Source organism: Paroedura picta, chromosome 4, assembly GCF_049243985.1.
Source record: "Paroedura picta isolate Pp20150507F chromosome 4, Ppicta_v3.0, whole genome shotgun sequence".
NCBI classification, from domain to species: domain Eukaryota; kingdom Metazoa; phylum Chordata; class Lepidosauria; order Squamata; family Gekkonidae; genus Paroedura; species Paroedura picta.
In genome coordinates this window covers 120,277,838-120,288,765 of record NC_135372.1, presented here as the reverse complement: position 1 = coordinate 120,288,765, position 10,928 = coordinate 120,277,838, and the positions used below count along the sequence as shown (strand labels likewise).

The window sequence follows — 10,928 nt, the reverse complement described above, 5'->3', positions numbered from 1 at the left end:
TGTCTCCTGGAAAGCAAAGGAAAACTGAAAGTAAACAAAATTACAGGAAACTACTTCTATACTATATATATATTGAGAGAGAAGACACCTAACTAACTTTTCTAACTTGTCTACAGTCATTCTGTCCAGGAGACCAGCAAGAAGGAAGAGTGCTCAAAGGAACAGGAATGAGCCAATTGGGACACTTTGGATGTTTGAATATTTGGAAAGCATTTTCTTTCTACACAAGGTTGCTTCTCTTCACAATAAAACCATTTTATTCTTTTAAGCAGTTTGGTGCTCAACTCTCTTCATATATTTAAACTCTAGCAACAGCCACTGTTAGCCTCATGTTAAATTTTTGCATAGGCCACTATTGAAGCCAGGATGGGGGTGGTGAATGAGTCAGTAGAGGGGCTGGACTCTGAACTCCTCTCCTTTTTTACACCTCTGAATGGGTGGGTTCACATATGCTTCTGTAGTAGGGCAGATGGTGAGATTTCAACGCAAAAACTTGCATCCGCACATGGTTTCTTTCCTCCCGGCCCAGCTCTCGCTGTTGTTATCTGCACTCCCTGTTCTGTGGGCCTCTCCGACATGGTACGACTTGTCTGTTTCTGTTCTCGGCTTCTGGAATATCAATTAACATACATAATGAGCCTTCTTACCAAGGCTCACGGGCAAGGAGAGAAAGAGAGAGCACAATATACAAGATCATTTATTAAGTTAGCGGTGGTCTCAGAGCATGGGTGGCCATTCCTCAAGGAGGTTGAGCTACTAGAGCAGGTGGCATGCTCGGATCGGTTTTGGCTGGGCCCAAATTCTCACCTCCTCCCTCAGGCAGGAAAGCAGAGAGAAAACCAGATGAAGGCAACACAGGAGAAGAGCGTGCTCAAATTCACGCTTTGCACTTTATATCTGCTACACAATTTAAGGGAGTGTTTGGTGTCCCCAACACATGTCTGTCAGGCACACCTATGTCAGATGGTGACAATTGACAGCTGTTGTTTCTGCTGCCTTCCTCTCAAGTGGGTTTGATAGCCTGCCCTATACAACTGCTGGGGTTTTTCATTTGTTTTTATTTCAAGCCTGATTTCCATTACCCGGTCTTTTTTCCCCCTCGTTCATTAATTGCGGTCACATCTTTGAGCCAATAAGCTCGGTCAGTGTCTTTCACATCTTCCATCTGTTCCTGTCAACAACCCTAGATGGCCATTTTAGGCTGAGAGGCAGAGTAACGGGCGTGAAATTGTGGGATTCATTGTCAGTGGATGTAGTTATAGCCCCAGGCACAGATGACTTCAAATGGAGGTAAGGTTCAGATTCCAGGGGAAGAGGCCCATCAAAAGCTATTAGCCACGATGAGAAAACGGAACATTCATGTCCAGAGACAGTAAACCTCTGAATAGCAGTTCCAGGAGGCTGCATTTGAGGGAGGACTTGGTCTCTGTGCTCTCCAGGTGTACCTGTTGGACTAAAAGGGTATTTCCTAAGGCCAAACATTAAAACAGCATGGGACATTTTGATTGTAAAGCTCTAAAATGGTATCCCCATGGCAGACTCAGACAGCATACTGTCTAGTTTGGCCTTTAGTTCTATCTGGCCCAACTTCACTTTATGGCTAAATGTGAATTGGCCCCAAGTTACTCCACTCCTGCTGAAATCATCACACTGTGCTGGATTTCAGAAACTAAATTCCACAGGGCAATGCCATATCCCCCCTCCAGTCAGCAGTGATGGATCACGGTGGGACAACCATCAGTCTGTTTTAGATTTTATCACGGCCTCAGCTGTGGCTTGGGGCAGCCAGCCCCTATACAATTCGCTTTGTGGAAATTCCGAATGTTCTACCTTGCTTCGTACTGGGAGTGCGATCGGGATAAGTAATGTACATGGTTTGCCACCGGATTGTGAAGGCGTGCTTGCTGAGTAATAAACAAGTTACTTTGCAGCTTAAACGTTTCTTTCACAGGGTGTGTCACATGGGCCCCTGGAACTAACGCACGCCTTGGCTTTCTCCCAACTCCCAACAAGCAGCTTTGCAAATAATGCAAACAAAATGTCGTTCATGCTTCTTCCTGCCCTCTTCTCCTCTGCTCTGCTCCTCAATGCCTCAGCAACAGCCAGTGACCCATGGAGGCTTTGCCATCTCTTTGTACGGTGTCGGTTAGCTGCCTCTCTCCTGTCTTCCTTTTGCCTTAAAAGGCAATCAGTTCTTCAGGGCTAACGGTACTTCCGACATGCCGCATTCCTTGGCATTGCTCAGTGTTTCCTGATTGGAAATTACAGTTCCATGTTCTATTGGCAGGTATAAACACAGTAAAGCAAGTTGATTGCTTGAGCCTCTTCTTATATTAGTCACAAGTTGCTAGCAGTGATCAGAAGTGCCTGTTCTGGCTTCTCTACAAATTGAAGAACCCTGGTGGTTCTTTCATGTGACAAATGACAGGCATCGGGTGGGGAGAGACTTCAGGAGCCATTGTGCAGCGTGAAGGGAAGGTACACAGAAAGTGGCTACATGGGGTCCAGTGGAACTGAAGGGGGAGGCCGCAGGGAAAGGAGCAGGCCCGCCGCGCTTTTCCCGCCCACGAACTGGGCCCATGGCCAGGGAGGCCAGGGATGCCAGGCTTTCAATGTGGCCAGAATGGCGGGGCTGGGCCCTGCTCTTCTCGCTGCCCCGAACAGGGGCCACAAGGGGGGGGGCCTAGTGCCCATTTTATTGTAAAATAAAATGAGCTTTCCCCCTAGTTTTTATATGTTTGTCAAACATTTGTCAGGTGATATGAATATATATGATCATGTTTACCCCCCCTCCCCACATGAGGGGCCTGGAGGGGTGGGGAGGGGCCCGAGGTGGGCATGTACACACCTATGCTGCCAAACATATTCTGCATGATCGTGCCACTTGTGGGGTTTCTCAAGGCCTGAAGAATGTTTCGGGAGAACTTCTCAATGATAGAAATGTTGAGAAGGGCTATTCTAGGGAGAAAGCAAGCCCTGCTGAAGACTTGCTTCTAAATCACCATAAGCATTCGCTGGCAGGGGCTCCTGGGAATTGTAGTCCATGGACATCTGGAGGGCCGCAGTTTGACTACCCCTGTTCTATATCATCCAGTTAGACAGGCACCAGCTCTCCAGCGCCTCAAGTTCTTCATATCACCCACCACCTGATCTTTTTGGGCTGGAGGTACCAGGGATAGAACCTGTCAACTTCTGCATGCCAAGCAGATGCCCTGCAACAGCGGCACAGCCCCTCCACATCATCATCTTTATATCAGAGGTATTTGGTGTGAAAAGGAATCGGATTGTAAACCATGGAAGGAGTCTGTTCTGCAGCTCACTTGCAAATGTGCAGATCCTTGCATTCTTTTCAACCATGAAGACTCAGCACCCAGCTACCATCTTGCTAATAAAAGAAATTTAATAGTTTAAATTAAAAATTGTTACACCGAAGACAGAAACTAATACTGTCACACATACCCTTTTGGCATCAGACTCTCAGACAGTTTAATATATTGTTTCTTTCTCATACATATATTATAGCAATACAAAGTAAATTCCATAAAATATCAAATAATCCTTCTTTCAAAAGTTTAATATATTAGATTTTGTGTGCCCCAAAATGACATTCTTATACACAGTGCTGCTAGTATAATATACAAGTACGTAGTTGCTTTTTTTGTAAAATACACAATTTTTAATATATATGTATCATCTCTATAGATCCATGGAGTCAAGTTATTGCAAAGAGCTATCCAGATTTTTCAGTCTATGCAATATTTAACCATATGTTTTATAGATTTTATACTGTCCCTCTTCTCCAGGCAAGGGGTGGGGTGAGTAAAACGCTGAGGTACTTCCTTAACTTAAAGGCCATATCTACTGTCTTGAAGGGCTGCAATATATATTGCTTTTGAGTAAAAGTGAAGACCCGGCAGAGTTGCAGTCCTGCTATACCAGAAGAATTTCATTCAAATTAATGGGATTGCTCTTGAGAAAATAGTGTCATGGTTGGGCTGAAACCTCATTCCAGGTAAATTACAGGTTATTGCTGTGCTTTCACACAGTTCTAACTATGGAGGTAAAGTAAGGGGAAATAAACAGCATATTTTTGCTAAAAGATCAGGTCAAGTTGTTTTTCTGCAGATCTTTTTGAGAAAAGCCATCCAGGTGAATCCAGTAGACATCTAGTGGGCCACACTGTCCTTAATTGTACTTTATAGTAGGGACAATTGAGTGTACATTTTCTGTTTTGTTCTCTCCAAAAATAGTTAGATGCCAAGGTTAAAAGACCTTGAAGACAGTGATGGTACTGATGTGTGATTTGACTTGGATAGGCTGAATCAAGATTGATTCAGGTATTTTTGGGCTAATCTGAGTCGAATCGCCCATCTCTAATTGCAGCCCTACAAGAAAAAACATTGTCTTTTTTAGTGCTGAAAAGAGCAAAAACCATTGGGAGGTTCAGGGTCTGGATGGAAGTTTTGCCAACACAAAATACAAGCCTGAAGGTTACCTGGGAGAACTGAAAAGCTACCATCTATCAAAGCCCTTAAAAAGCGTATATCCAAACCCACCACAGGGGAACAAGAGCGATCCTTGTGTAACCTGAGAGGCATGCAGTGAGTCCAACTGAATAATAGGAATCTATATGCAAATGCTCTGTGATGCTAGAGCTGGATCACACTCATCAAGTTCCTTTTGTCTTTAGGAATACTTGGTACCATTTATTGAAACTCTTCCTGTTGCAGCTTCTCGCATATTATCTCACATGCTCTCCTACTTTCTTAGGTATGGGCCCTAAACTCAGCAGTATGGATGAATTTAGGTTCAAGGAATCCAATAAATAAATCCATGTACACAATTAAAATCTGGCATCTGTCTGAAAATATAATCAGCTATTAAGACTCACAGGCCAAGGTCATAAGATGTTAGCAATAACATAGTGGTTTGAATGCTTAACTAGGACCTGTGAGAGGGAGAGACCTGGCTGAAATCCCCACCTTCCATGAAATTCACTGGGTGACATTGGACCAGTCACAATCTTTCAGCTAGGCTACCTTACAGGGTTGTTAGGGAAAACTGATGAAGAACCATGTCTATGATACCCTAACCTTGGAGGACAAGCAGAGTAAACGTACTACTAATAATAAATAAAATAAATAATTGTTGTGAAAATTGACCAACTTCATAGCCACTTTCATACACCAGCAGATGAAACATCCTTCAGAATTGTATCAGTCACCTACTTCTCGTTTTTGTGAAGCTCACACCTCAATTTGGTCTGTAGAAGATCTCATGTGTCCTTATACAGAATTATGTCAAAGGAATGCTTCTCAAGTTATGCTTCCCATACATGTTTGCAACAGCTGGATTTAAAATTCTAATCTATGAGGACTGGGGGAGGGGGCAGGTTGGGTGTGTTTCTACATGATTCAATGTGTGGGGTTGAAGGCTCTTTTGAATGACAACATCGGGCCATGTGACCAGAAGCTGTGAAATGAACTGCCTGTGATGACCTTCAGACAATGTGATGCATTGCTTGTTCTGCAACATGGAGGTTACTTCCATGTCGGAAATACTTGAAGATAAGTCAGTCTCCTCCATCACATGCAAGAAAAACAAAGTATTCTAGAAAATGCATAGAGAACAAGTAGGACACTAGCAGCCTCATTTAAAGTGGGAGCTACATGCAGTCCCAAATACGCAACACATACAACACATACAGGTGAATACTGATAAGAATGAGAAAGAGGGGCTGTGTAGCCAGAGCTCTTTGGTGAAAGGGCAAGGGTAAACACTATATGAACCATAGGCATTTAGTCAACTTATACTTGGTACTGAAAGCCTAGAGTCACACACAAATTCCAAGTTCTGTCCCATTCACAAATTATCACACCTGAGTTATTTCAGTCACCAGGACCCAACCTGAAGCAAAAAAACGGAAGAAAACTGCAGCAGAGGACATGATAAATGCATGCTCAGAATATACAGGAAGGATATTCAAGGGCTGTGTCAAATTCCAAAAAGACAGTAAAGCAACATCACGCAACCCTTTCCAAACTCTTTGGGAGCCCAAATGTTTATCCCGAATCAATTTTGTTTCCTTACCACCTGATCAGCAAGACATAATACCATATATCACTGATACTAAATAGGGAAACTGTAGAGATTTAACTAGCACAAAAATGAACACCTGAAGCTGATTTCTATTGAGTCGAACCACTGGTTTATCAGGGTCAGTACCATCTTCACTAACAGGCAGCAACTCAGATGGAAGTCTTCCATCTCACCCTCCTACCTGACCTTTTAACTGGACCTGCCAAGTATTGGAACCTTCTGCATGCAAAGCAAATGCTCCACCTCTGAGCCACAACCGCTCCCCAAATAGCAAGCAGCACGCATCTTGGCTGTGTCTGTGTCTGTAAAATGTGTCTGTAACCTGTCCCAAACAGGTTACCTTCAGCTTTAAAACTTGCTTCGAGAACTCTGGGGGAAACTGCCATTTCCTACCATTCTTTGTAGAAACCAAATTTAAAAATGACTTGGATATGTTACTTAGCTGCACCCTCCCTCCTTGAGTGAGAACCAAACTTTGCTTTCAAGGACAGGCAAAAAATGTAAGAAAACTGGGGGGGGGGGGATCAGTTTGTGTGAAGAGAATCCTACAGTCAAGTAGTCAACCAGCTGTCCCCTACAACAATGACTGACATTGAGAGCTTACCTTTCAGTTCAAGGGGAAGTTGGTGATGAGCAAAGCTCAGTAAAGCACTGATGAGGTGCTAGTAATTAAGCAACTTGTTCACTCTCATGTGTTTTTGTTGTTGTTGTTGTTAGGTGCGAAGTCGTGTCCGACCCATCGTGACCCCATGGGGGTCCATGGACAATGATCATCCAGGCCTTCCTGTCCTCTACCATTCCTTGAAGTCCATGTGATTTTACTGTGGACTAAGTCCTGCTTAGTTCCCAAGGACTAACTTCCAAGCAACAGTGCCATTCTAAGCAGGATCATACCTTCTGAGACCCTTGACATGGATAGCCTTGGCCTGAATATCCAAATCTATCAGATCTCAGAAGTTAAGCAGGGTTAGCCCTGGTTAGTATTTGGATGGGAGACCTTGAAGGAATACCAGGGTCACTAAGCAGAGGCAGGCAATGGCAAACTACCTCCGAACATCTCTTGCCTTGAAAACATTACAGGGTCACCATGAATTTGATGCAGCTAGATGGCCAGAAGAAGAAGAAGAAGAAGAAGAAGAAGAAGGGGGATGGAAGGCATTGATATTTGTGATCTCAGAACAGCATAACCGTTAGGATGGCACCATAACTGCATAGGATTGCAACTTTAGCATGTACCACTAAAAGGCACTTCACACTGCATGCAGCAATAAATTTCAGCATATCCAATATGAAGTTTGCCATACAAGGTGTGGAGAGCCACTAGCTTTCTGCCATTAGATATTGGGGTGGGGGGGGTACTAGTAGTAAGCAAACATTCCTCAATAACTATTTTGCATAAGTAACATCCAGTGTGAACTTCCTTTAGGGATCTCTGCACATTCATCTGGATGCACGGAAGGGATTTGGCTCGACTCTTCTCTGCACACAGGCCTCTCCCTCTTCAGATGCACATAATGGCAACAGTCACGATCCCCATTTCTACACCTTAAATGAACATGCAAAAACAGCTCTTAGCCTTTGTGTGAGTGCATGTTGTTTAGGCCATGGGAAAATGAGGACTGCACAGGAAACCAGAAACAGTGATGTGACATTCTGTAAGCTTTACATCTGTACAAAAATATAGATTTAACTGAACAGTACGACTAAATGGCCAAACCTCCAAACTTGTCAAAGAAATCCAACGTCAGAGCGGTTAGAAGACATGCCCACCTTATTAGTTCTCCATTTTCAGTGCTGCCTTTGTCCCAATCTGGACCTGAACAAACTGGGACTATTGTGCATGCAGAGATGTTCTACTAGTGGAGAACAAACTGAAAGCTCCATTGTCACCATTCGACCTTATGCTCTGATTCAGAGGCCCTTTTCTCTACATGTCCGCTAAACGAGACGAAAGATACTCACTGGTGAGACAGCCGTGCAAATCCTATCCCCTTTGCCAAGCCCCATCTGCTTTCCTAAACACTCAGCCATGCTTCAGTCATTCGGTTGTAACAGCCAAGTCCCCCCTGGTCACTGGCAGGGGATGGGGCAGTAGGGCTGACAGATCCAGGCAGGGAGATTTGGGAATGGGACCTGGGGAGGCCCGGGACCTCAGGGGGGTACAGTTACACAGAGACCACCCTTCCAAATGTCCATTTTCTCCACGGTAAGTGAACTCTGTAGTGTGAAGATGAATTGTAGTTCTGGGGGATCCCCAGGTCCCACCTGGAGGCTGGCATCCCTATGTACAATGTCATGTGGCATATACCGGATGATAATATAAAGCATATGGCTACACATTTTGTTTCCTTGTGTATTCGGTGCCTCTGTGGCTTTTAAGTCCCGCTTTAAATGTTAGTTTTAATAGATCTATGCCAGGCGGTAGCCATCAGTATATCAACTAAAAATATAATGTGGGAAAGGCTCCACTGCACAGATTCTCTGAGACGTCATAGTTTGCATCTAGCCCTTGGAAACTGTCTCCTCAATGTATAGGAAGCTTATTTGCTAGGTAATTTTTTTTGCACTGTGGGAAGAGCTGCTGGACTTAGGCAAAGCTGGATACTATAGCAGACATAACACTGCCCTTTATCAGGTTCTCCTCTGTAAAAACAGTTGCACATTGTGACATCACAACTGGGGAGTTTTCCCCCATCCCTACCTATGATTTTCCCCATCCCTGCTGCTGATTTTAGAAGATATGCATGATATTGCAACACAGGAATTTGATGAAGAAATGCCATCTGGGGTGGCAGCCCAGCTTCACTCATAAAATGCAGTTCTGCCTTTTTGAAGGGAAAAAAAACATAGCATTTCCAAACCCTCATGGCCAACAGATGACCATTATTGACCAGAGGGGGGAAAATAGCTGAGAATAGTCAAAACTGGGAAATGTCAGAAGCAGATATCAAGATCACAGTAGAATAAGGGGTTCTTTAGCCAAACAAAATGGCTACCAACTTTAATGTTTGATAGCCAATTCAAATAGACACAGTATCATCAGCTAACTCAAATGATATTACAAGAGTCGGTGTGGTAAGAAATAATGCTTTTCCTTCCCTTATATCCCTTCCCCTGTTGTAGTGTGGGGAATATCCAAATGTAGTAGGCCTTTTGTTAGAATATAAAACATTTAAACTGGAATTGATCAGGCTACTTGGATGCAATGGAGAACGTTGCATGTGAACAATATTTTTTTTTTATTATTTTAGTCATATTGGTCTTCTAAGGAGCTCACCATATTTGACCCACCTATGAAAAGGGTGTAACTTACAGATGACCAATGCAGCTCTCTTCATTTTATACAAGGAGTGCTTGAGGAAGTGATGTCTCATAGACTTGGCTGTGGGATGGAAGATGTCCCAAATGTGTTATCACCTAAAAAGTGAAATGTTGAGGCTGGTCATATTAAAGTGCATATGTCTTCTGTGTGCAAAAGCAAACTGGGTCCTTAAGCAGCCAACTAGGTTTGCTTGTTTAAAAAGTGCTGGGTTTGGATTATGCATCCCGGGGAATGGTGCACCAAGGATGAGCTGACTTGGGAGAATTTGTCTCCAAAGGGTGGCCCAGGAAGTTCAGAAAGCAGGGATGGGATCTGAAATGAAATGTGCTCAGAGTGCTTCTATTCTGGTCGCCTAGCACATGTGATAAGGACTTGACTCCTCCCCTGGACTTCACTTTGCTGCCTATAGCTGCTTGATTTTTTAAAAATGGACCTGCTAAAGCAAAGTAATACAATCTAGCTGAGCTTCCGATGACTCAACCAGATTCTCCCACTTAGTAGTGGTTAACAGCCCAGACTCAGTGGTAGATGCAACATGCCCCGCCCAGCTCAGTGCATCTCTTCCGGTTTGGAATAAACTCAGTTCAGGAAATCCGGCAGCACCCATGCACCTTCTCCTCCATTTCTTCCATGGGAGCTTTAAATTTTAAGAGCGGCGGTTCACCACTCGACACTGTGTAATAAACCGAGTTCCCATTGGCTGTGTACGAAGGAGTCCTGGAATTGATCAAGTGCTCTTTAGCTTCTCCCCCGTTTTCCATTGTGCCGCCAGCCATGTTGCTGCCAAAGTGCGTGCTGATGAAAGGGTGGTTGAGAAGCTTGGCCGCCGCCCTCTGCCGTTTCAGCTCAGAGAGGGTTTGGTGGCTCCTCTCTTTGTAGCCCCCCCAGATCTGGTGGACGTCTGCGACCTCTGGGGTATCGTAGGGCAGTCCTTGGCTAGTGTCGTTGTCTATGACAGAATGCATTGTCCAAACATCTCCATTGGGGATAGCATATTGGTAAGTGGCTGGGGGCAAGCTCAGCCCATTTTGGAGCAGAGTTTCCGTGTCACATTGCGTGCTTTTGCTTGCCAACTCAGGAAGGAGGGTGGGAGTATCTATTGTAGAGTTCTGAAATGGCAAAGGGATATAAGAATGTCAAGCAATGGCTACCCATTCATTATTTGATTGAAATTTTGTGTCCTTGTTTGCTGGTTCTCATGCACTCTAACACGCCATTCCCCCCTTCCCACTATGTTCACATGACTGTGGCTCTTGCATTTTCTGGCTTGCAGAAATACTCATAGCCAACAGCTTACACAGAACACCCTTCTCTACTGTATTTACCTGAAACAAAGACAACCCTGAAAATAACATGACTCCCCAATGTTATACACAAAAGGTTTAAATAAAATTATTCTACTTACTTGTAACTGGTATGCAAAAGACAATGCCCTCCTTTTCGATGACAATAATATATTTATAATAAAATTGTATTTATAACCTGCCCTTCACCAAAGGCTCAGGGT

General features: G+C 44.0%; 1 protein-coding gene across 2 annotated transcripts in view; it reads right to left on the bottom strand.

Annotated features, from left to right (window-relative positions):
• Positions 1 to 3,382: 3,382 nt before the first annotated feature.
• PPP1R16B (protein phosphatase 1 regulatory subunit 16B) overlaps positions 3,383 to 10,928 on the bottom strand; it is a 140,409-nt gene continuing 132,863 nt past the window's right edge. For both annotated transcript variants that reach the window (XM_077335419.1, XM_077335420.1), the window contains exon 11: positions 3,383 to 10,530. In XM_077335419.1, the coding sequence (XP_077191534.1) occupies positions 10,006 to 10,530 (525 nt within the window). In that variant the 3' untranslated portion in view covers positions 3,383 to 10,005. The remainder of the gene's footprint in view (positions 10,531 to 10,928) is intronic.